We start from the raw sequence: 27,524 nt of genomic DNA on the forward strand, positions 1-27,524 counted from the left end.
CAATACACATTAGTACAGTATAGTAATGTATAAAGAGAGAACACTAACCTTGCTTGAGATGACTTCTGGCATGGAGGAAGGCAGGTGGGAGGCTGCAAAATACAATACAGTAGTACAGTACAGTACTGTATGTGCTAAAAAGCACACCAAAAAGCAAAAAGTGTCTTCACAGTACTTCTTTCTGTGTCTCTTCTTCTCTCCACGATCTTCCTACAGGAAGTCACGACCATGTGACAGCCTGGAAATAGCATTAAAATGGCCGCGGCTCCTGTTCATGAACCGAAGCGGAGTTCGTGAACTGGAGCATATTTTTATGAACTTTTCTGTTCGTGAACCGAGTTGTTCGTGAACAGAAGCGTTCGTGAACTGAGGTATCACTGTAAATTGCTTTGGTCTACAATAGATCTGTACAGATCTTCAGTGAAAAACAGCTCATAAAAATCAAGGGGCGTAAAATTGGCTGTTTCCACCTGAATTCCGGGTTGGCCAGTGAATGGGGGAATTACGGGCGCTGCAGAATCTGTCGGCTCCCAATCAGGATTTGCAAGTGCATCAGGAAGGACGCTATGGGCTTTATGGGCCTGTCTTCGAATTATTGGTGGGTACGGGACACTACTTGTGCAACCACTGCACCAGCTTGAACTGCACTTATGGGACTCGCCATGTCACCAAGTGTTACTGCAGTGCTGGTTTGACTATGACCAGTATGTACTAGGCCGCTGGTGCTTGTCACTGTTCACCGGAAGGTTGAGCGGTACTAGTACCGACACTGCTGCATATGAGAATCCTGCAATTGCAGTACCTCAGCAACATTAGAATGGTGTCGGGAATGCCTGACCTGAGCAGGGACCTCTGCTCCGTCGTCAGAGCTATCTGTCTGGGTGCCAATGCTCTATACAGGTTCGAATATTGAGTCTGATTCTGACAGTGAGACTTCCCCATCACTCTCATACGTCATGCTTAGCATCCTGTAGGCCTCTTCACTAGTGTACCTGTTTGAACATTTTGGCCAATTAATTTATAGGTACCTAGTTTGACTCACAGGTTAAAAAGCACCTGGTTGTCAAGGACTATTTGAACCACTCCCAAAAAATCCAACTGCTAGTGCTAGCAGAGATCAGGCCTGACTCTGCTAATGCTGCGGTTTAGTGTGCTGTGTATTGGAAGTGACAGTGATCTGCTGATACTGTACTTCTTGGAGATGGGCGGAGGGTCCAAATGCAGATGCTGGCAGGTGTCGGGGCTGATCCTGCTAACGCTGCGTTTTGGGAACACTATACTATGCTATTGGGGACGCTAGCATAGTTCTGATCTGATTAAAAATATTGATCTGTTCAGACACTATACTAGTAATGGAGGTGTTTAGTGTGTGTGTGGGTCACTGGCAATCAAATGGTTAAAATGTATTACTAAATATTTGGCGGGAAATCTGACGCTGTCCTGGATTGTTGCTAACTAATGCTAAAGCTAACGTGATAAGAAAAAAAATCTGTACACTATAATAGTGACACTGTGACAGGGCAGTGAATGGGGTTATCTGGGGGTGATCAGGGGGTTAAATCTTTATTAGGTTTAGGCTACCCACCATATATCCTCCCCTATCTGGGACTGCTGCTAACTACCACAAACTGCTGCTGGCGTGACACTAATACAGTGACCAGTAGATTATCTGTATACCGTTTATAGTAAACACAGAGAGCAGCGCCGTTCTAAGTGCAGTGTTAATATAACAATGATACATTTTACTGAGATGCACTCACAGACAGGTCAGGCAAGAGGAGCATGTAGTAAACCACATCCTGCGGATTCATCTTGATTGGCAGCCTGGGATCCTCAGAGTGTCACTTTGTCGGCAGCGCCAGTGGAGTCCGGAGCTTCAGGTCAGTGGGTAGAGGAAAATGCCAGACGTTACCAGGGGAACAGAGAGCCAGTGCGGAATAGGTTTCCAGATGTGGCGTCAGTGGTGCAAGTTGGAGAATGCGTCTTCCATCAGGCCTCATAAAGTGTATCATTGGTATATTAGCTCTGCACTTAGATTGGCGCTGCTCTCTGTGTTTGCTTCCTTCGTACAGAGCCCTTCCTACTCTAATGAGCTGGCTGCCCTTCTACTGCTATATCCCACTCCTCAGATAAACTTGTTGAACTTTCTTGAACAATTCAAGACTATGCAGTAAGCATATACATGCCGGCATCATGTACTGCCCATTTTAACCCCCTACTCACCCCTGTCATCATTAATCAGCAAAGACCTATATAGCACTTATATAGACCCTTCACATATTGTATATAGTGACACTATGATAGAGTTTGAAAGGGTTAACTGGGGGGTGATCAGGGGGTTAAATATGTACCTATGTGTACCGGTGTCAGTGTAGTGCTTGTGTACTAACGGTAGATGCTTTCTCCTCTCACGCTGGAACCGAAAAGGGCTCCAGGAGAGGAGATTGCATAATTTCCTGTGCCTGTGTTTATATTACCCAGGCACAGGACATTCTGCAATTGGTCAGAACCGATCACCAGATCCAGGCCATAAATCATTGGCCTGAACCTGATGACTGATTGGTTCTGATCCGAATCAGCACGTACACGTCAGTTCACACAGCCGAGCCACCTTGCCGCAGTAAAACTGGCCACTTTTTGATTACAAGTTTAAAGCAGTATTTTTTGCTAGAATATTTCTTATACCCCCCAAACATTATACATTTTCTTTTAGCAGAGACCCTAGGCATTAAAATGGTGATTGTTGCAATTTTAATGTCACATGTGCAGCGGTTTTTCAAAAAAATGTTTCTTAATTAAAAAAAAAAGAAAACAATATATGCCTAAATTTTTCTTTTTTTGTATAATATGAAAGAAGTTACGGCGAGTAAATGGACATCTAACGTCACGCTTTGAAATTGCACTCGTTGTGGAATAGCAACAAACAACGGTATTTTAAAATCTCCATAGGCGACATTTTAAACGCTTTACATATTACCTGTTTAGAGTTACAGAGGAGGTCTAGTGCTAGAATTATTGCTCTCGTTCTACCTTTTGCAGCGATACCTCACATGTGTGGTGAAAACACCGTTTACATATGCGTACCCGACTCACATATGCATTTGCTTCTACGCACGAACACGGAGGGATGGGGGCACTTTAAATGTTTTTTTCTTATTTATTTTACTTTTTATTTTTACACTGTCCCTTTAATTTTTTTTATTCTAATCACTTTTATTCCTATTACAAGGAATGTAAACATCCCTTGGCATAGAAATAAGGATGACAGGTCCTCTTTACGGAGGAATCTGGGGTCAAAGAGACCCCAAATCTCTTTTTTTCTTCTTTCCCTTAAAAAGCAAAACTTAAAACTTTTGCTTTAAAAAAAAAAAAACGTATTTATTTCCACCCTGGACCAGAAGTGACGTCATGACGTAGCCCTGGTCCTCCAAGGCCATACAGGCGATCAAAGCGGATCTACTCTTTGATCTCCTGTGTGACCAGCCAGCGGCGCCGTTGGATCATTTCTCGGATGAGCCGGCCAAAACGGTAAGCCCGAAAAACACCGGAGAGCGATGGGTGGGACGTCCCCCTCCGCCACTTCTGAAAGCGTTCCAGCGGCTTATGAGCCACCCGGAACGCTTTCAAGGGGAAGCCAGCCGCTAACTGAAAAAAACACAATAGTGGGGTTATGACTGATATTTTCAGCCATAATCCCGGTAAAGTTATTGCAATAAAATACATTTGATTTTGAATATTATAGAAAAGAATAAAATAGAATATAATCGAAAAAAAAACAGTAGAATAAAATGGAATAGAAAGAATAAAAGCATCTTCCAAAAATTGGAATTTCAAATTGAATCAATTCAATTTCGAATAGAAATGAATTTGAATAAAATTTGATTACAATTCAAATTAAATTTAATTGGAATTTGAATCCATTCGAATTTTCTGAATTTATTCGAATTGAGTTTAACTGAATTTGGAAAATTATAATCAATTCAAATTCAAATGAATGAGAAAAATTCTGAAAGCGAATTAAATGAATTAAACTAAACAAATTTTATGTAAAAAAGGAGTCAAAACTAAACAAATAATTTCGTTCTGCACATGTCCAGAGCTAACCTTATAGGAAATGCATGCTGCAGTGACAAACATTGGTTGGTGCCGTGGAATCAAGCAGAATAAAGGAGTAGCATCACCAGCACACCAAAGTAATATAAAACGCAGAGAGATTTATTGCCACAAACTTGGGATGCAAGGTTTTAGAACCTGGGAGGATCCCTTCATCAAGGTAGTAGTGACCCACCAACACACAAAAGTGATGCTCACTGCAGGCATATTTATTGCAACGTGAATGTGGAGAGATCTGGCGCAGAAGTGTATGTGGCCTACACACTGGAGGGAGATGGCTTGGGGGGTCCAGGTGAGGTGGTGGAGTGATTCCAAAAGACTGTAGTTGTGCAACACTCAAGAGACTGAAGATTCTCTACAGTAATATATAAGGACAGCAGAGGGCACGTCTAAGTGTAGCAGCATAAAAACTAATTTATTCATACGACAGTTGGCAACTTACAAGACAGTGTAGTAAAATCAGGCATATAGATGTAGAAATATCATTCAGGGTCAGCTTCCATGGATGGACCATTGCAGAACAGGATGGGCTACCTTGGTGGGTGGAATTGCAGTTCCTGTGCCTGTAATACAAAGGAGACACCACCGGAGGCAGCAGACTAAGTGTAGCGATAAGTGAATAAAAAGTAGGTAAATAACAATTGTAAATAACAATTCACAGACGTAAAGGGTTAAGAGCCTTATAACATGTGGGTCTTCCACTTCATGTGGGTCCAGTCGTCCAGATGTAGGAGAGCTGAGCGGGGTTCAGTTGGAACTGAAGCCTATGGATGTGGGTGGGAGACCACAAGATGGCCCTCTTGTGAAGTGGAAGACCCACATGTTATAAGGCTCTAGTCTAAACCCTTCACTTCTGTGAGTTGCTATTTACATAGATTGCTTTTTTTATTCACCTATTGCTACAATTAATCTGCTTCCCCTGGTGGCTGTACTACAGTCACAGGGGCTGCAATCCCCCCTCAAGGAAGCTCATCCTGTTCTGCAAAGGTCCATCTCTGGAAGCTGACTCTTTTTGTGTCACTGCCACATCACCAGCCATCCCATTAAAGTGCATGGGACTGTCTACAGCGGGTCAGAGGGGGAGCCGGAGTCGGGACAGAGATGACCGTTGCTTAAAAATTATGATTTAAATCAAGTTGATTTAATTTAAGCCTTTTTACTAGTGATTTAAATCAACTTGATTTAAATCAAATCCATCCTGATTACCATAGCTTCCAACTGTCCCTGATTTTGAGGGAATGTCCCTGATTTGTCCCTCTGCCCCTCTTTCCTCCTCATTTGTCCCTCAATTTGGTTTGATCTATAAAGTGGTATATAGAATGCACTTTCTATTTCATTCATTGACGGACAGAGCTCCTGATTATTCCTAACCATTGGGTTATACTGCTCCCTTCAAGAGTAGGAAAAAGCTGGACTACGTCTATGGGCATTCCCAGGGGGTATACACCCACACTCAAATATAGGCACTCTGCCTAGTCAGGAACAAGGACCTAGTTCCTTGCTGGGATCTGTGATCCTAGCAATTTTTTTCCTTTTAAATTGATTTTTTCCTATCTTTGTTATTTTGTTCTTGTGATCTACTATCAACTGCCGGACTGGATGACGGACTGGATATTCTAGATCCAGAGGGTCCCTCCAGTCTGGCCAGCGAGTGCGCACAGGCCTCAGCTTTGCGCTAGGTCGGCCCTGACATAGCCCCACTGGACGGAGGCTGGCCTTCGAGTTAAACGGCTCGCGAGGGCGCATACGACCTGGCCTTGGCCTGAGTCACAGCGTTCCTCCTGCCCGACAGCCACCCACATTCCGATGGAGCGGTGGTCTGTCAGGAGCAGTGCCCACCCTATTCCTGGTATGGTAAGTAGCTGTCCCCCCTCTACCCCTAGAGGGATTTGGGGTGGACGTAGGTCCCTTCCTGGGATGGTGGGACCCCTGAGTCCCCCCCCCCCCCCAGCCCTCTAAAAGTCCTCACCTGGGTGAGGTTATGAGCTGGTTTTTGCCACATGCTCTTAAGGGGGGCTTGTTGGACTTGCTGCTGACCCGGTTTTTCCTGGGGCACAACGGGGGGGTTGAGCAGGGTTCCCTCGGTACCCTGGGGGTTGGTGATTAGGGCAGGGTTGTCCTCTGGGCTCCCTGCTGCAGTTGTTCAGCTGGTGGAGCGAATAGTTTGGCATCCGCGGGTCCGCGCCTCACGCGGCTGGATCGGACCCCAATGAGGGTGGCTGAAGTCACTACCCTCTGTTTGGGCATCTGCCCTCCCCTCCTCTGCCCTGGGTGGTCGGCTCCGCTGAGGCTCACACCCAGGCGGCTGGGCATCCACAAAAATTTAGGCCGCAGCCATGTGGCAGAGTCGACTTCTGTTGGGGGAAGGGCGGCCCCAGGGAACCTGCCTGGGATGAGTGTACCTGGACTGGACCTTCACACAAACTGAGGCCGTGACTTGCAACCTACAAGGTCATGCGGCTAGCTTGACATTTCCCTTGGGCCCCCTTTTAAGTGGGCTATTTTCTATTGTGCAAACCTCTATGAAGGGGCTTGGAGGATGACCCCACTTGGTCATTCGTGGACCCTGGGTCAGTGTCCCCTTGTGGAATCGCAGTCGGCGGCCCTCCCCTGATTGTTATGTTTTTCTGGGTGACCTAGTATATACCGTCCACCGCCCCCCCTTGCCTCATCTGTCCATCAGATAATGACCTGGACGCGAGTCACCCTACTGGGTCTGCGTCCACACACCCTGAGTGCTTAGAATGTTTCCTCTGCTCCTCTAGCCATACATAAAAAGGTGCTGGTGGATGCACTGATTGTGTCACAGCATGAAATTTTAAACATGGTGGAGATGCTGCATCGGAGGCGCTAGTCCCTTTTGGCACCACAGGTTCTCCAGTGTGGCGGGGGTGTTCCCCTTTCCCGCTTAGTTTGACAACATTGTCACAAAACAGTGGGGTTGTCCAAAACGCACTCTTGTGGTCCCTAAGCATTTTGCTATGCGGTATCCTTATAAGGATTCCCTGCTTAAAAAGTGGATGTTTCCACCTGTAGTGGACTCTCCGGTTTCCAGGTTAAAGAGGTTGTAAACCCTCTTGTATAACTTTTACCTATAGGTAAGCCTATATTAAGGCTTACCTATAGGTGCTATAAATATCTCCCAAACTAGCACCGTTTAGGAGATATTTACAGCGCAAACTGCCGATGACGTCATCGGCGCAGGCGCTCTGAGGGAACGGCCACCCGTGCCGTTCCTTCAGAGCTCAGTGCCGTGAACGGCGGCTCCCGCGCGCATGCGCGGGAGTGATGTAATCGCGCCTCCGGCCAATCAGATGGCCGGAGGACGCGAACCCGGAAGCGGGACGGCAGGACATGTCGCCGTCCTGTCGCTGAGGTGGCGGCACGGCGGGGGCTTCGTTTTAAGGTAAGTACTGCATAATGAGCTAGTATGCGATGCATACTAGCTCATTATGCCTTTCTCTTTACAGGGCTTTTTTTTTCTCGGATTTTTTTTTTTGAGTTTACTTCCTCTTTAAATAAAGCTACCTTAATTCCGGATGAGGAGTTCTTGGCCTTTAAAGATCCGGTTGATAGGAGAGTGGAGGCTCTGGCCCGCCATATGTTTCACTATGGCTGGTATCGCTTAGGCCGGTATTTACTATTGCCCTGGTTTCACAAACTCTGAGTAGGCTAAACTTTTACGCCGGGACCTGGAGGGGACTCGGCTTCCCCCTGCCTTTGCGGAGATCCAGGGGCTAGAGTTTATCAGTTTACAGTTTTGGATGCTGCTCCTTTGATTTTAGGCTGTGTGTATCAGCAGTGGTCCTTCGGCGTCCTATCTGGCTAACAATGCTTGTCTGTGGACCAGACTTCTAAGAATTCCTTATCTGATCTCCCCTTTGTGGGGGATCGCCTGTTTGGAGCTTCCTTGGATGACATAATTAAGGGTCTTACAGGGGGAAGAGTATTTTTCTTCCGCAGGCTACCGAGGCCATCGTAGATGTGGGCCATTCTTCTTGGTTCAACAGAGGCCTTTTTCATCCCTCAAGGGATAAAAGTCCTACAGGGCCTCCACCAGAGGTTCCAAGAGGACCTGGTCTGGCAAGCCACGAGGGACTCTTCCAGACCTGCGGACAAGACTTCCTCTGCATGAAGAAGTGCCCTTACCAGTATCTGTGGTGCGGGGACATCTTCGCTGATTTCCATATCCGTGGACCTCTCTGGTAAAGGTCAAGGGAGTCCACAAAGTCATTCGGTCAGGCTACAAGATCGAGTTTCGGTCTTTTCCTCAGGAAAGGTTCTTCCCTTCCAACATACACTTGTCCCCAGATCGCTTAGGGGTCACTTTGGGGCAGTGCAAGACTTGTTACTTCATGGGGTGATTGTCCCGGTCCTGGCTTAGGGATGTTTTCAGGGGTTTTACTCAAACCTGTGTACAGTTTCCTGGATGGAAGGCAAGGTACGTCCAATTATGGACCTCAAGGCGGTAAATTGCTTTGTGCGTTCTGAATGGAGTCCATTCGCACGATAGCAGCGTTCCTACATCTGGGAAGACTTGGGATATATCATATGTGCACTTGTAGTCTCAAGTGGAAGCCTGCTTGGTTGAGTAATGCAGTAGCACAATCTGGAGACAGGGAGTGAGCGATGTGGTGCAATAACAGGAAGTGCCTGAACAAAGATCTTTGTGACAGGATCGCCATTTATTATTTTAACCCTTTCCCACCTGCCTGCCACAGCCCTTTAAGTAGGACTTGAGGCGGTAGAGGCGGGATGAATTTCCCTAAAATTGACTACTGTGATTTCCTGTCCCATGATCTGGAGCAAATCCTGCTGGTTTCTGGTCATAGGTTTAACAAGTGACCGCACAGAAACCTCAACGGTTATGGGCACACTATATTACCAAAACTATTGGGATGCCTGTCTTTACACGCACATGAACTGTAATGGCATTCCAGTCTTAGTCCGTAGGGTTAGATATGGAGTTAGTCCATCCTTTTTAGCTATAACAGCTTCAACTCCTCTGGGAAGGCTGTCCACAAGGTTTAGGAGTGTGTCTATGGGAATGTTTGACCATTCTTCCAGAAGCGCATTTGTGAGGTCACTGATGTGGACGAGAATGCCTGACTCGCATTCCCCTCTCTAATTCATCCCAAAGATGTTCTGCCGGATTGAGTTTAGGACTGGAAGTAAATACTTGCTTTAAAAATAAAAAAAAACAGTTTAAAACATTTTTTTGGGGGGAGGGGGGGGAGGTTTTGGATCCTTTGCTTTTAAAGGTAAAGCTATTTGACCCTTGATCTTTCCATAAAGAGGACTTCTTGTCACCCTTATTTCTATTACAAGGTGATGTTTACAGTAAAATAAATAATAATAAAAGCCAAAATTAAAGCGGCCCCATTCCTCTGTGCTCGTGCTCATAAGGGAACGCAAGTCACGCACGCATATGTAAACGATGTTCACACCACACACGTTAGAGCGAGACCAAAAATTCTAGCACCAGACCTACTCTGTAACTCTAAACAGTTAACCTGTAAAGGTATTTGAAGTGTCGCCTATGGAGATTTTTAAGTACCGTAGTTTGTCGCCATTCCACGAGCGTGTGTGATTTTAAAGCGTGACATGTTAGGTATCTGTTTACTCGGTGTAACTTCAGCTTTCACATTTTACAAAAAATTGGGGTATATATTGTGTTTTTTTTTTTCTTTTAATTTGCCTTTAATTCATTCATATGTATTTTTTTCAGAAAAATTGTGTTTGAAAAACAGCTGCAACAATCACCATTTTATTTCCTAGGATCTCTGCTAACTAAAAAAAAAAAAAAATGTATAATGTTTGGGTGTTCTAAGTAATTTTCTAGCAAATCTACTGATTTAAACTTGTAAACAAAAAGTTCCAGAAAAAGCCTGGTCAGCAAGTGGTTAAAGGCACAGGGACACATGTGACGCCCAGCAAAAGCACAATGGCAGCGAAGGCGTGCTGTGTGTCCCTGCACCCAATGGTGGAACAAAACTGAAATCCCTCACAGCTGGGAGGTAAAACCGTGAGCACCAATTATGATGCCCAAGCATAAAAATGTAACCACAAGGATATTTTAAGAAATCAGACTATTTCTTATATGGAAGCCTGTCTTTCCCGAACTAACATAAAAAAAAGTACGGTAAGTATCACTTGAACCGCTTTAGCCCCAGCCGCTTGAAAATGTACAGCGGCAGTCTGGCTCTCCCAGGCAAAGTCCCATACATGTACGGCGCTCTCCTGGGAGGAGATAGGGGGCAATCGCGTGCCGCCGGAGGCACGCTCCCACCCCCACTCGTCAGCAGGGAAGCTAGTGCGTGTGATAGGCGGCTCCGATGGCCGCCGGCCACTCGCGGTCTCCTGCCTCTAACAGAGAAGGACGGGTGGCTGATGTAAACACAGCCGTCCGTACTTCTCCCTGAAGTGATCACAGATGTCATGTGATCCTGCTATATAGGATCACATGTCTCTGTGATGACTTCACAAGCCAGGCCCCCCTCCCACAGTTTGAATCACACCACTAGGGTCACATTTAACCCCTTGATCACCAATAATGTTAACCCTTGCCCTGCCAGTGTCATTATTACAGTAACAGTGCATATTTTTAGCACTGATTACTGTAGTAATGTCACTTGTACCCCCAAAAGTGTCAAAAATGTCAGTTAGGGGTCCGATCTGTTCACCGCAATGTCGCAGTCCCGCAAAAAAATCGCAGATTGTCGCCATTACTAGTAAAAAAAAAACAAAAAACAAAACAATAAAAATGATATAAATCTTTCCCGTAGTTAGTAAACGCAATAACTTTTGCATAAACTAATCAAATTACGCTTATTGCAATTTTTTATACCAAAAATATGTAGCGGAAAACAAATTGGCCTAAAAAATTTTTGAGAATGTTATATAGCAGAATGTGAAAAATATTGTTTTTTTTTTTTTTTTCAGAATTGGGTTTTTTTTTTTGTTTATAGCGCAAAAAATAAAAATCGCACAGGTGATCAAATACCACCAAAAGAAAGCTCTATTTGTGTGGAAAAAAGGATGTCAGTTTCGTATTGGTACAGCATCGCACGACCACGCAATTGTCCGTTAAAATCACACAGTGCTGAATCGCAAAATAGGGCCTGGTCATTGAGCAGCCAAATCCTCCGTTCTGAAAGTAGTGAAAAGCTTATTTCACTTTTTAGGAATAAATAATAAATGCACATATTTTTGCAGGAAAAAAAATGTGCATTTGTTATTTTTCCCTACAGAAGCCTGCAAAACGTTGCACCTGCAATCGGTTGATAATGGGTGCAATGTCTGACTTCTGCACACTCGCCTTCTAGCTATTTGCCCTTACCCCTGTATGGGCCTTCAGTGAGAAAGCTGCAGGAAGAATGAATGGACTACGAGCATGCTGATCAGTCTGCTTGTAGTCCATTGAGGACCACAAGCTGTCTGCTGGTGTGGAGGATGGGACTTGTAGTTTCTTCATTCACCAATCCCTGTGAATGAATAATGTGGCTGTGTGGGTGGAGCTCTGCACAGCAGCACCAATTCTAACTGTGACAGCAGAGAGGAAGCCCTGCCCACTGTCACGGGGGGGGGGGGGGGTTAGGGAGTGCTCGGGTAACATGTTGTACAGGTGAACATCTCTTTGATTATTTTAAAGGAGGGTGATTCTTTTCTATACTCACTGTATGTGTACCTAATCTGGTTGCATTCACTTGTGTCTTGTGGAAGCTTTCTGTGCTGATACTTGTGACTTCCCCACACAGGTCAGAGGCAGTGTTACACAAAGCTGCATGACCATCACACTGGCCATTGGTAAGAACACACAAGAGGGACTCACACACATGATGTGCGTGGAAGGGACTGAAGGTGAGGTTTCATGATACTAATTTTATTGTCATTTTGCATTTATCAGTTTTCTCCAAACATGCGCTAACATTTGCACCGCACACTCTTGTTTCTTTCTTTCTGCAGGCTGTGAGAATGAAAAGCCTTGTCAAACTTATCTGACCGTCCTACAGCATGGATTATACAAAGGAGAACCTGTCACTAAAGTTTTGTTACAGCCATTGACTGGTATGCATGGTTGGGCAGTTGTACGTGGGGTTGGTCAGTTTAGTCATAGGGGACAAAATCAGAAAAACAGAGATTTTCATTTTCCATTTATAATGTACCAGTTACCTGACAGTTGCTCGAAGCTCCAAAATGCTTTGTATCCAAAATCCCATGTATTTCAGTGGTGACTGTTCACATACTGTACGAGTGCTCAGATACCTGTAGGTGAATTTGAAACAAACAAAAAAATTTACTGCGCTTTTAGTGCATATGAATAAAGTGACAACGTGAAAAAAAGTGCATAAAATCCCAATTTGAATCAATTCATGAAAAACACAGTCCTATATGTGATTGTTATCCTCCGAACACCTGAAACTGATGAGTCATCTGTGGTATGGTGTGTCTCCTCTCCACCAACATTCATATGTACATCACACTTACCTGACGGTATTGACCCCCATTGCAGGTAGTCTAAACTAGCATGAAATAGGAGTTTCTACTTATGAAGAGATGGATCTGGGTGAGTCTGTCAATGATGGTGTTCCTATAAGTCTAGATACTTGTCAGAATATTTATACTGCTCTGAATATAACAGTGTCTATTTATGTCAATAAGCAAATATCTGTAAGGTAGGAGAATCTCCACTTATTTCCACAAATCAATGTGTAGCGAATTCTTTTTATCAATTCATTTCTTTTTAAAAGCATATACCAATCTTAGTGAAAACAGTCTACAGTAGGGAATATATAAGTATATTTATTCACAAGACATGTATTCACAATAAATGATCAGACTTGAGTGACACAAAGAGATAACGTTACATAAAATACCAACGTCAAACAATAATTTCAATGTGATGTGTAGCTCAATAATGAAAGTAAAAATAAAGCAAGATTTCGTTTTTCCCAGATGTAGTAGCATAAACCATAGATAATTGTACTATATAATCAGACCACAATTGTCTGCGAATTGCACGGCCGACAGTCACTCGACTGCAGATGGAGCGAGAATAGGCTAAGCAAAACGTGAGACTAATACGCCAATATGCGCTAAATCTGATATTAATAAAAATGTATAAAAACAAAAATCAGCTTTTTAGAGAAAAATCTACCATGGTTTTTACGGCTGGGATTGTAATCTTATTACCCTTAAATATGAAATATACAACATATAAGGAAGTACATAAACAATATTGAATAATAATCAAATAATTAGCAAGGTATATTTACCATATTTAAAATGGCCGCTAACTTAGAATGGTCGTTACCAGAGTCCTTAAGATGGCTGCCTTCCCAAAATGGGGACCAGTTAGGGAGGTGTTTCGTTTGGCGTCCTTCAAAGTTTCAGATACATGATGGAGCGAGATGGAGTCTGTATAGATGAGTATATGCATGGCTGTAGTAGCGTGTGTGTTGTATGTGTAATGTATGTTGTGTAATGTGTGTCTCTCTCTCATCTGGGTTCTTCTTTTTATATGGTATTGAACAAAGGACTATTAAAATTACCATAAGTTAAACCCAGAGGGAGTAACTTCATCCCCATTGGTTGGGACATCTTATTCATTAACTGGTGATGTCATTGGTCAACACCTCTAACCAGTATATTAAAATTAAGTGATGATTTCTTTATATTTAAGAGTAATCATCATAAAAACTTGTCCATACTCTCATAATACACATAGCCATCTAATAATATCCATCATGTATCTAAGAAAGGATTAAATCTGGTAACACCGTAATATATTATTAATATATATATATCTATATATATTGGAAATTACTTTTTAACCTAAGAATTCAATTAGTAGCAGTCAGTCACCAGAGATGGCAATATTATATTACACTTTAGATTCAGTATAACGGCATTATTTACCTACAAATAACCTTTGAACCTTATATTGACAAAGAGCTTACAATCCCAGACCCTTTAGACTCTGGCAAGGACAGAAAAGTTTTATGACTAATTTCTACAACTTACAAAGGTTTAACATGAAGTCTTTCTTAACATGCAGTGAGTAAGTCAAAATCAGTTAAAGATGAGTCATCAAAATCAGTTAAAGCTAGAATTTAGCAAGAATGAAACAAAATATCATAACGTTTTCCTACATATCTATGTATGTTATTCATATATATATATATATACACTTCATTGTTAATATTCTTTTATATATGATTATAATGTATTTGTAAATCTTATTTTTAAATGGGTTTAAACACAGAATACTTGACCAGGGTTTATGATTACCACACAAACAAGATTATCTTGGTATAGCGTCAGCTAGACTTTATCTAAAGAAAGTCAATAGGCTATTTATTTAACAGCATGTCTGTGTAAACCTTTTAAACATCTCCTGAATAGACACTTTTTGCCTAAAAGGAGGTTTGAACTTTCAGTGACCTTCTACAACATGGACGAATATGACATATTTCATTTTTTTTTAATTTAATCTCCCCCAATAATTCTGACATACTCATAGTGCCCATGTGGAGGTGAAAAGAGAGAAGCATCTCATAGTGCAGTAAGTTCAAGTATATTTATTGAAAAGGTTAAAAACACACTTATGTAAGAAAAGAAGGGATGGTGGCGCTGCCTATGGTAAACTAATATGTCAAATTAGTGCTGGTATTATTAAAAATGTATAAATAGTTGCTCATAAATATAAATGACAATGTAAACAATCCTGTGTAAATAATATTAGTCACAATAAATAATTTAAATATCAATATACATTATATGAGGTGCTCTAATAAAGTGACTGGTGCATAAATCTATAAATAGTGATAAATGAGCAACACTTAGCACTCATTAAGTGTATCAGATATCCATGCAAAAATATATATAAAGTGCTAGTGAAAAAAGTGCAATAGTGTCATATAAAACAATTCAGCTCTGTAGTCTGATATCCAGGTGATATAAAGTGCCAATGGTAAATGGTATTCAAATAGAAAAAAGTGCAATAGTGTCATATAAGATAGTTCAACTCTGTAATATGATATCAGGGTAATATAAGGTACCAACAATAAAAGGTATTCTGTGTGCACGGCAGAGAAAGTCCAATATGAATAAACAGTCTATATGTCACATGCAGTGACCACAAGCAGGTGTGTGATCCCCGATCCAATATAGATGACAACACTCTGGTGAATAATTAAACAAAAGGGGTGACTCCGTGGTAAGTGATAAGGTGCTGGGTGATCCTTTCTGGTAAGAGAGCCCACTTACCAGAAACACCCACAGGGTTTCATTAGAATTTTAGAGAAACTGAACGTATTATAAAAAGATATTGGCCAATTCTTAAATCGGATAGAACATTATCTAAGCTGTTACCTAATAAACCTACTTTCATCTACAAGAAAGCACCCTCCCTCCGGAATCAATTAGTCCACAATGTGGTCGATCCTCCTAGACCAGTGAAAATATTCAAAGATTTGAAAGGATTTATTAGATGTAAAAGATGTCTGGCATGCAAGACTAATACAAGACAGCCGAGAAAAACATTACAATTTAAATCCAGAACTACCGGAGAGGAATTCAAGATAAATAAGTTGATCACTTGCCGGACGGATCATGTCACATACCTCGTAGAATGTCCCTGCCGACTACAATATGTCGGCAGGACTACCAAGACCACTGTTTATTAGGATCAGAGAACACATAAAAAATATACGTTTAGGTTTCCCTAAACACAGCCTATCAAGGCATTTTGCTGAAAAACATAATAAAGACCCTAGTGGTCTTACTTTTTGTGGGATTGATTCCATATCCGCACATTGGCGTGGAGAAAACAAAATGATAAAAATTTCCAAAAATGAGACTTCTTGGATTTATAGGCTAACTACATTACAGCCCAAGGGCCTCAACTTAGATATTGATTTAAACTGTTTTATTTCAAATTTTTAAAATCTAAAAAAAAAAAATTAAAAAAAAAATATTTTTTTAAACCAAACAATAATTATAATCAGTCCATCCAGAGTTTTCATGATTCCATCCATCTCTGGGTTTTATACCTTGAGCCAATCTATTGAATTCATATTAAATTTTAATACTTTTTATGCAACACATTATTTATACGTGCTATATATTATTATATGGTCCCATTGCCTTACACTGCATTATTATAGCTCGCAGAATAGTATTTAATAACCCATACATTACTTTTAATACATTTCAAGTTCATCTATTTATATATTATATATTCCTTTATATTTATTTATTTTTCCTTGTCCCATATTTATATTCCACCAATATGGTTTTGCACATTTATACCATTGGAATTATGCCCATGTAATTACAACATATTCCACTAGATGTCCTCCTAACTTCCGTTTTTACTCAGTATCATACATACTTTATATTTTTCACTTTTTTATTGTCATACAATTTATCTAATTTTATCTTTATATTTATACTCTTATAGTTCTTAATAAATTTAGCATAAATGGTTTTAATAAATTGGTACATTCACTTAAGAATACATAGCTGTACGTCCGCTTCCTGGAATATGCACATGTATTGCCGATAATGAGTTATGGTTATCATGTCTGATATACATATTTACCCAAATACAGTATACAGTTCTGTTTTAGGTCTTTAGTATAATTTAACAACAGATGGTAATTTGTATTTTATAACAAACATAAGCGCCATTTTTGCGTAGTCCGCACGATAGTATTGATTGCTGGACCGCGCAACCATGTGGATCACATGATGATTGGTTGCTAGGCTACTGCATGTGCATAAATAGGAAGACACCGGAGGCGACCTGACGCTGCTGATGACGTATGTGTTACGAAACGCGTACAGCGTGTCGCGTCACTTCCGGTTTGGATACGAGATCGAGGCTTGGACCGCACAGCGTTCGGATCCATCCTTATTTGCCTGTTTATATCTGCTCAATTGTGAGTACCTCTCTTTTATTGTATGATTAATAAATACCATACAGTATTACACTATGTCCCTTGTTCATTACTTTTTGGCACATACTTCTGAGTGATACCGGTGTGTACTCTGGAATATTCCGTTACTGGGAGCCTAAATAGGAGCCATAGGAAGGGATATCTTACATTAGGACGATCCAGGTTTCCAGTAAGACATCCCCATCTGACGCAAGCGGATATCACTGGGCTGCTGGATTTGCTCTAATACACCCGTTATATACCCCTGTGTGGGGTGGGTGTTTCTGGTAAGTGGGCTCTCTTACCAGAAAGGATCACCCAGCACCTCATCACTTACCACGGAGTCACCCCTTTTGTTTAATTATTCACCAGAGTGTTGTCATCTATATTGGATCGGGGATCACACACCTGCTTGTGGTCACTGCATGTGACATATAGACTGTTTATTCATATTGGACTTTCTCTGCCGTGCACACAGAATACCTTTTATTGTTGGCACCTTATATTACCCTGATATCATATTACAGAGTTGAACTATCTTATATGACACTATTGCACTTTTTTCTATTTGAATACCGTTTACCATTGGCACTTTATATCACCTGGATATCAGACTACAGAGCTGAATTGTTTTATATGACACTATTGCACTTTTTTCACTAGCACTTTATATATATTTTTGCATGGATATCTGATACACTTAATGAGTGCTAAGTGTTGCTCATTTATCAGTATTTATAGATTTATGCACCAGTCACTTTATTAGAGCACCTCATATAATGTATATTGATATTTAAATTATTTATTGTGACTAATATTATTTACACAGGATTGTTTACATTGTCATTTATATTTATGAGCAACTATTTATACATTTTTAATAATACCAGCACTAATTTGACATATTAGTTTACCATAGGCAGCGCCACCATCCCTTCTTTTCTTACATTTATGGTATAGTCCTCGGACTATCATTTAGGGAGGCTGCAGCCTATTCACATTTATTTTTAATTCATTTATTTATTTATTTATATCTACTTTAAGACCCCACACTTATACCCTCTTCCAAATAGACCATTAGCGCGGTAGTTTTACTTCTTTAAAAACACACTTAAAATGTATAAATTGATATGTATTACTAAGTCAACGGGAGGAACAAGAGATATTTGGAAGATCAATACCAGAGTTGGCCCTATACAAAAGATATATTGACCACCTTATTATCCTATGGGACGGGTCAGAAGAGAAATCAATCCATTTTCTACTGAGGATCCATAATAATAATTACGGCCTAAAATTCACTGTTAGTTGGGATAAATGCACGCAAAATTTTTTGGATTTGGTTTTGGTCCAGTTTGATGGGTTTATTGGCACTAAAACATTTTTCCAAGAAACCAATAGGAATAGTTATATTCCCGCTGCCAGTTGTTACCACCCAAAATGGTTCGGGGGAATACCAAAAGTGCAATTTTAGGCAGAACTGTAAACTTACAGAGGATTATATTGAACAGTCCAATGTGCTAGTTAAATGGTTAAAAGAAAAAGGCTATGATAATAGTACCTTGGTGTAACGGAACAGGGCACCCCAGACCGGGTACCTCCGTTGACAGATGCTCCTAGTGCTTCCCGAGGGCTCCAAGCACTCCACCAAACACCGTAAGCACTTCAGACTCCACGAACCGCCGCAGCTTGGTTAGGGTCTTGGCATCTCCTACCCACCCTTGACCTACGACAAGGCTCCAGGTTCCTGTGGGTGAACCTCTCTTTTCCCAGAGAGTGCAGCAGAACAAGCTCTTACACAAGCTCTTACAAGAGCTTAGTGATTCTCTAAGGGAGTATGGAAGACCATAGCAATCCCTGCAGCAGATTCCCCCAATAAGAGACAGAACTCTAGATTGAGGTTGAATGAATTCTGCACAACTTTATTGAACACGACTTATATACAGTTTTCACCCACACAGTTACCACCCAGATGGACCTTGTTGAAGACTGAACATAATATTCGCCATCCAATAGGAACAGAGTTTTACACTCTCATACAGTCTACAAAATATACAATGTGGGACAATCCCCCCTCCCCCTTAGCATCTAATCAACATTCCTATAAGTTTCTCTGAAAGCAGACAGACAGACAGGTGGGCTCATTAGCACAGTTAACAATAGGTGAATGGAAAAGGTGTCTCAGACCCTATTTTAGACAAAAGCACTTCAATGATTAGCAGCCATGCTGTCTCTACCAGTTCCTGGATGACCATATTAGGAGTGGACTTCCTTTACCTTACAGTTTACAGGAATAAAGGTTTAGCTTCCAGGATAGAGGCAAGACTCCATTAGCCCCATGACTTATCCGTCTTTAAATTCCAGTGACGGTGAATACTGTCACACTTGGTATCTATTCAGAATAAAGTTAAAAATATGGACAGAAAGAAGATATTAGCAAATAAACCTAAAAAAGTAGTCAATGTAGGGGAAATGGCCTTTTTACCTATGACTAGCATAAATCATTTGAACACATTGTCCAAAAACATTGGCCAATTTTACTAAGAGACAAAACGTTTAATAGTTTCCTGCCCAAAAAAAACTAAATTTATATACCGCAGAGCCACTAAGGAATAAAATTAGCTCCAAGTATTCCTGACCCACCAAAAAAGCGATTAACGTTTTTAGATCAGACAGGGTTTTTCTATTGCAAAAGATGTAAAGCCTGTAAGACTGTGAAGAATAAAGAAAATAAATTAACAACATTTAAGTCTAATAGTACAGGAAATGTATATAAAATAAAGAAATGTATTATGTGTCAGTCTACTCATGTAACCTACCTGATAACTTGTCCATGTTGGTAACAGTATATATAGGCCACACCACTAGGAAGTTAGGTATGAGGATCAATGATCATGTGAACAAAATAATTAAAGGTTTTCCAAAACATAGTCTGTCTAACCATTTTAGGATCTATCACAATAGAGACCCCAGTTACATGTCCTGTGGCATTGATTGGCTTGAATAACATTGGAGGGGGGCAATATGACTCAGAAGGTTTCCCAAAATGAGACGGAATGGTTTTCTGAGATGAATACTTTGTATCCTATGGGTATAAATATAGATAGTGATTTAAATTGTTTAATTTCAAATTATTGATCAGATACGCCATTCGTTTTTTTTTTATATTTTTCATTTTCCACTTTTTATTTCACTATTTTTAATTTCAATTTTAATCTCTTAATTTTTTGATAATATGGCCAATTGTGTAAAAATGTTCCAATTGGATTTATCCCCATGAGATTAAGTCATTTTTAATAATGGCTTCCTGGATGTATTAGTGAATATATGCAATTGGATGATATCACCATTAGGTGGATTTGAACTGGTTTCAGTTCTATATGCAACCACGAAAGGTCCTATATTTGTTTATTTACCATTTGTATATGGGATTCTTTTTTTACCCTTTTATACATTTTTAGTAGTCTAATTTAAATGTAATATAAGTCACATAAAATTTTGTTGCATATATCATACTCATTAAGCTGGTTCTAATGTGGCAATCTTAATTAGTTTGGAAGGATTGAATCGGATTGGATAATTTCTAGCGGTTGTGTATATAAATAATGGAAAGTGACGTGTTCGGACATGTGACCCCCTGATGACGTCAGACGCACACTGACAAACAGGTAGGGTGGGACTAAACAAGACACGCCACTTCTGCTTCCTGGAACACAGGTGGAACCCAATCACGGCATCCCCTGGTTCACGATTATGCTTTAAAACTTTCATACATCGTAAGTGTGTTTTTAATAAATATAGTTGAACTTGCTCCATTATGAGAGGCATCGCTCTGTTCACCTCCATATGGGTACTATGAGTATCTAGACATATAGGAACACCATCATTGACAGGCTCACCCGGATCCATCTCTTCATAAGTGGAAACTCCTATTTCATGCGTGTTTAGACTACCTGTAATGGGAGTCAATACCGTCTGGTGAGTGTGATGCACATATGAATGTTGGTGGGGAAGAGACACACCAGATCACAGGTGACTCGTCAGTTTTGGGTGTTCAGAGGATAAAATCACATATGGGACTGTGTTTTTCATGAATTGATTCAAATTGGGATTTTATGCACTTTACTTCACTTTGTCACTTTATTCATTTGCACTGAAAGCACGGTCAATTTTTTGTTAAGCTTTGCTTTAGGACGGGTAGCTTTCTATTTACGGTATATAATTTTTGTTTGGGTATTTGTGCAGGTGTGGGGGCATGCATTTATTTATTACCTGTAGGTTAATGCTTGACACTCCAAAAGCTACACTAGCTACATTTGAGACAGATCTGGGTGTTTTTGGCCCCATAGACTTCAATGTGAACACCTAAAAATGCTTGAACAACTGTTTTTAAGCTTTTTTTCTGGCATATTATAGGTGTTTTTTTTTTAGCCTGTAAAAACTGGTTTCCTGAATCTTGAAGGCACATGTAAGATGCTTGAAATACACTTCTTAAGTACTTGTATATGCATGCAGCCATCTTTGCTCAGCAGGGAATCATTCTGCTAATCCCTCGCTGAGTGGAGCGGGCTGATGACAGATCCGTGCCCGATCCACTACGGACACAGCCAGCTTTGCTCTATGGACAGCCGGATGTAAACAGACCATCTGCCATTCGATCCGGCCAGATGTAGGAGAACGGATCCCCTTCCGTTTTTTTTTTGCCGAATCGGATCTGGAGGTATCCAGGTGTAAATGGACACAAGTCCATTTGCATCTGGTGCTCCAAAGAGGAGAATGGGAGGGTCCCGCTGTAAAACGAACAGCAGAACCTGATCGGATCTCTTGTGTGAAATAGTCTGAGGCAGCAGTGCCTTAAATCTCACACTACTGTTATTCAGCTATGACATTGTAGGCACTCTCGCATACCAGGAAGTGCACTACTATTTTGCAGGAGGAATTCCAGATAAAAAGTAAATTTGTAAGGTACTGCTTTGGTGCAACTAACATTTTTGGATATTCCTCATAACAGCAAATTTTCACTTTTTAATTCAGTTCCACCTAAATGGTCTCTTTACCAGGTTTTATGAAAGACACCAAATAAGACCAGTCAGATTTAGTTGTTTGTGCTTTCCAGCACCATCAACATATTCTTAAAGCTGATCTCCACGTTTAAAGTCCCTTTAAATAGTTTGTTTGGGCCAAGTTGGCCATTTACTGTACTGATGGGTGCGCTGTATTAACTGTATGTAGCCTCAGCTATATACAATATACAGCGCTGTGTTCCAGCAGTGTGATGGGACTTCCTGTCTCAAACCCAGAACAAAATAGAGTTGGGGTGAGCCTGACTCAGCCATTCATGGAAATCTTTGTATTCTATGAATAAATATAAAGCTTCCACTGGCTGAGGCAGAGAGGCAGGCAGATGATGTCATGATCTCCACCTCATCCACTCAGAGAAAACTTTGTATTCATAGAACAAAATGCCAGTACTTCAGTGTGCAGGCTAATTGTTGGTTTATCTATGGGCCTGTTAGAGAGGCTTATTCAGCATCCGATAACAACAAAAGCTAGCCATGTATGTTACACTCTGATTGTACAGTCTTCAAGATTAACAAAATTGCTAAAAGTGGTTAGCGCTTGCGCCCAGCAGCACTAAGGTCATTGGTTCTAATCCCAACCACGGCACTACCTTCCTGGAGTTTGCATGCTCTCCCTGTGCTTGTGTGGGTTTCCTCTGGGTACTCCTGTAGTATGTAACTCAAGCCAGAATTCATTTAAAAGAAATGCACTTACATTAAAATGAGTGAATTTGCCTTTGAAGTGATTGTAAAGTCCAGTTTTTTTCCAATAAAAAATAACAAACATGTTCTGCTTGCCTCCTCTGTGCAGATAGTTTTGCACAGAGCAGCCCAGATCCTCCTCTTCTTCGGTCCCTCTTCGTTGCTCCTAGCCCCTCCCTTCTGTCGAGTGCCCCCACAGCAAGCAGCTTGCTATGGGGACACCTGAGACGAGCCGCCGCTCTGGGTGTCCATTCAGACTCAAAAATGAGTAAATATGCCTTTCAGCTCAATGTAACAGGCACAACCCTGCACTCGGTGGCATCAGCATCACCCAGCTCCTCCCAAATGTTACGTCACTGCCCACGTGACCTCCTCCGAGAAAAAAAAGAAGTCACGTGGACGGTGATGTACCGCATGGGAGGAGCTGGGTGACGCTAATGCCGTCCAGTGCAGGATTGTGGCTGTTACATTGAGCTTAAAGGCATATTTATTCATTTTTTAATGTAAGTGCATTTCTTTTTAATAAATTCTGGTTTGAGTTACATACTACACTATGGGCACCCAACTGTGTTTCTGTGAGTATCTGTAAGCAAATGAAAAGGGACGGAAGACCTCCTAAAGAGGTACTAGCCTGTTAATACCACCAGATTATCGCAACTCTTGGAGGACATCTACATTGAAGGAATACCTACCTATTCATACTCATAAGGGGCTTAAGCACATTTGACCTAACAACATAAGTTCTTTGGTCCCTGTCCTAAGGCTGATTACATTGAAGTGAAGGTGGTGGGACCGCACTTGCATGAGCGTGGAGACGCATTGAAATTTTTAATCACAAAGTGAAAAAGGAACTGTTGTGGATCATTCACTATGGGGCTTGATTAGACTAACATTTTAGCCATAGACGTTCATGGACTTTTATCACACACTTTAGCTGTGGTTATCTAAAGTGGTGCGGAATATCATACTGTATTATCATATTTCGATTCTTTTGCACTTTAATATTTCTTGCACTTAATAGTTTGTTGCACTTTATTTATTATATCAAAAGTGATGTAAATATTTGCATATAACAAATAAGGTATTACAAAGGAGCGCCACATAATCAGCCAAAACCCATTACACTTTCATGCGGGAATGCATATGTACAGTATATGAGCAGAATCCATTTATTGGCACTTAGACACTTTTGATAGTGGTAGCGTGGAGGTATACACGATTATTATTTGGCCAGCTTAATTGCTGTTTTGTTTCTGCATGTACACTGTTACACAGTACCAACCTAAATCATATGTAGGAATACATAAAAGTTACTACAGTATTATGAGAGATATATAATGTTTATGGGTTGCAGCAATCAGAATTATTGCATTGTTAGTTTGATCTTGTAAATCAGTTTATTGGGGGGGGGGGGGGTGGCCACACTCAATTGATGGGTTATATCCTCAGTAAACCTTGTGCTATGTTACATTGTAACTGTGGACAGTTTTGCTAGCAATGATTCTGACCAGTGGACAGATTGCGGATAATTTCTGCTGCTGTGTGGATCAATAGCCACAGGTTAGGAAGATCAGCAGTGCTGTGTACCTCTGCAGCACATGGGCATATTCATGAATGTGACTTTCATCAAACATTCACTAGTGGTGAATCCAACCACCATAATTTAAAACACATGCACCTGGAAGATTCACCTGCAGAGAATTGTTTGTTGAATGTCAGAATCACTGCTTTATAAATATCCCCCACAGTATTGGTAGACAAATTATCACCCTTAACCAGTGAAAACCCTTAGAGGCTTGGTCACAGAATGACACAAGATTGATGAAGATACAACCCCTTCTTTTTTTGTGCTACCCTTGTGCCAATTTATTAAATGCAAAATGCCTTTATTTTTATATCCCAATAGGACGGACGCACCAGCTTAGAGTCCACTGCAGTGCCCTGGGCTATCCCATTGTGGGAGACTTTACCTATAGCTTTAAGAAGGACACTGACCCATATAGGATGATGCTGCACGCCTTCTACCTACGTATTCCCACCGACCATGAGCTTATCGAAGTCACAGCTCCTGACCCCTTTCAGCCAGAAACAGACGCCAACTGGACACTGACAGAAACTGTGAAGAGCCTGAGTGAAGCCATGGCTAACCTTATCAACAAGGCCTTCTCTATGGAGAATCCGGAACTGGAAGGCAAGGCTGAGCCACAGAAGCCAGTGGAGAAGAAGAGGGAGACAGAGGAGGAGAGAGCTGTGTGCCAACAGTGGCTAGCGGAGTGGCCTGGGGAATAACCTGCTATAATCAAGTTGTATTTTAGCATTGTAGCAAATGCCACAAGGTACAAAACCGTGGCGAGCACACCAGACTTCATCTTCCGTTTTAGTTGCGGAAATGAGGCCGTAACATCTTAGCAATAGTTTATCTGCATCTGGTTCAGCCAGTCACAGCTGTAGGACCACAGTACACTGCTTGATAGCATCTTCGGTGTCACAGATGCTCACCAGCAATACTCCATTTACTGCTGCTAGAGTATATTAATGCTTTTAACCAAGCCCCGGATGGCATAGCATAGGAAGACATCACAGCCAGGGGTCATTTATTTTAAACACTCCTCTTCAATTTGTTACTGGGACTGGGGCTGCTTTTGTGTTGTAAATTTTAAAACATACCTGCTCTACCTATCCAGAGGTGAAGGATATGATTTATGGACAGTGCTAGAGGCACTTGAGTGGTTGAGGATATGGAGTATACATAGGCTGCCTCTGCAGTAATGTAACCAGTTTCTAGTAAATTCGAAGACCGTCTTCTTTGCTGGTCTCTAATGGATCCTTAGGCTGCCTTCCTAGTGATGTCACTGGTTTACAGTAAATGTGTAGGCCGCCTCTGACTCTTCAATGATGTCACTGCATTTCATTGGATTCATAGGCTGCCTCTGCTGTGATTTCATTCATTTTCAATTATTTCTAGGCTGCCTTTATAACGACATCAGTGGTTTCTAGTGAATTCATAGGCTGCCTCTGCAGTGATTTCATTCATTTTCAATGAATTTCTAGGCTGCCTTTATAATGACGTCTGGTTTCCAGTGAATTCATAGGATGCCTCTGCAGTGATGTCACAGGCTGCTTTTGCAATGATGTAATTCATTTTTATTTATAGTTCATAGGTTACCATCTTAGTGATTGTTATTTCATTTCCAGTGAATTCATAGGCTGCCTCTGCAGTGATGTCATTGGTTTCCATTGAATTCATAGGCTGCTTGGTGATGTCACTACTTTGGCTGGTTTTATAGATTTCTCAGTGATGTCACTACTTCCTGCTAAATTGATAGGTTGTGTTCTTGATGAGGTCACTACCTACTGATTTGAAAGGCTGCTTTTTTATGATTATTGATACAGCATAGCAAAAGGGCTGCCTTCTTTGGGTATGCATAGGAGGATAATTAAAGCCATATTTATTAATAGTCTCCCTTCTTGACAAGGTTGTTTTACAATGTGTCTGTTCACCAGCTTGCTATTTACAGTGTAGATGTAGAGCAGAACTTTTTAAACTTTTTTTGTTTTCCCTAATTTGACTTTTATGCTGCTCAGACTCCATCATGGCCCCGTTTTGTTGGTGGTTACCGGAGTCCAAACTTGTGGGAACAGTGAATTGGAACATCTACCTATTTAAAATGCCTTCTAAGCCAGGTCTGTGGGATAGCCAGACTCTGGATCACCGTTTATGTTTGGCCTCGATTATCAATGTATTAGAGGGCAGAATCACCTTTTGTGTTGGCCAGTGGAGCCAGTCAGATTCTCTCCCATGATGCAGTGGGAAAAAGGGGAATAATTGCTATACAGAACCCTGATTCATTATTTCCCTCCTCGTAAAAAAGGCCTCTAGATTTTTATGATACTTCGAATTAGCAAGTGATGGGTACAAATTTAGCAGATGGCTTAAAAGAATGAGGCATTTGGTCTGTACATGTTTAGTGAATTGCCCCTCCCATGTGCACCTTTTTACTGATTATAAATTAATGAACTACTTGCGACTTTTATAGTGGAACGAACAAAGAGCTAACTACATGGTTGTAATGCATGTACTGTATGTTTATGGTTTTACCTGATACATAGTCATTTTGGTCAGCCATTCTTGTGATACACACACTGTTATTTAGTTAAATTGCTCAGATAACTCCTGGTTTACCACCACTGACCTGGATCAGCTTCCTGCTCACTGGACACTGGTGATACTGATTCACTGTCCAATGAGAAGTGAAATAGGAAGCTCAGTTGCTTAAACAGTAAAGATTCATTTCTAAAAGAGGGAAACTACAATGGTTCTTGGTTAATATTATTTATTTCATTTTTTATTGTTTTATATGTTTGTTTTTTTTTAAATATTTATACTGTACATTCATTTTTTAAGAGTAAATATTTTATATATGACACATGGTTTCTGGAGAGCTATGGGTTAAGGGACAGCACAGCAAATGCTGCCTGCTCTGATGCTTTCTTTGTCTGATTGACACTTCAGAAGGAACCATCTAAGGGAGGAGCCATTCCTTTGACTTAATCTGGCCATACATGGACCGAAATGCATCTCTTACAGCAGGGACCTGACGAATTTTGATTAATGTATTGGTGGGCTGATTTGTACAGAAATTGATCTACCAATGGATTTCTGTACAACCAGCCTGTTTAAAAACTTCTGCACAATCAGCACCGCTGG

At 41.1% G+C, this 27,524-nt stretch overlaps 1 protein-coding gene across 1 annotated transcript in view; it reads left to right on the top strand.

Annotated features, from left to right (window-relative positions):
• Positions 1–25,698, top strand: part of RPUSD1 (RNA pseudouridine synthase domain containing 1) — an 82,160-nt gene extending 56,462 nt beyond the window's left edge. The window contains exons 4-6 of the mRNA XM_082261256.1: positions 11,871–11,973; positions 12,079–12,180; positions 24,723–25,698. Of these exons, the coding sequence (XP_082117382.1) occupies positions 11,871–11,973; positions 12,079–12,180; positions 24,723–25,105 (588 nt within the window). The 3' untranslated portion in view covers positions 25,106–25,698. The remainder of the gene's footprint in view (positions 1–11,870; positions 11,974–12,078; positions 12,181–24,722) is intronic.
• The last annotated feature ends 1,826 nt before the right edge of the window (positions 25,699–27,524 follow it).

Source organism: Pelophylax lessonae, assembly GCF_965119305.1.
Source record: "Pelophylax lessonae genome assembly, chromosome: 6".
Taxonomy (NCBI): domain Eukaryota; kingdom Metazoa; phylum Chordata; class Amphibia; order Anura; family Ranidae; genus Pelophylax; species Pelophylax lessonae.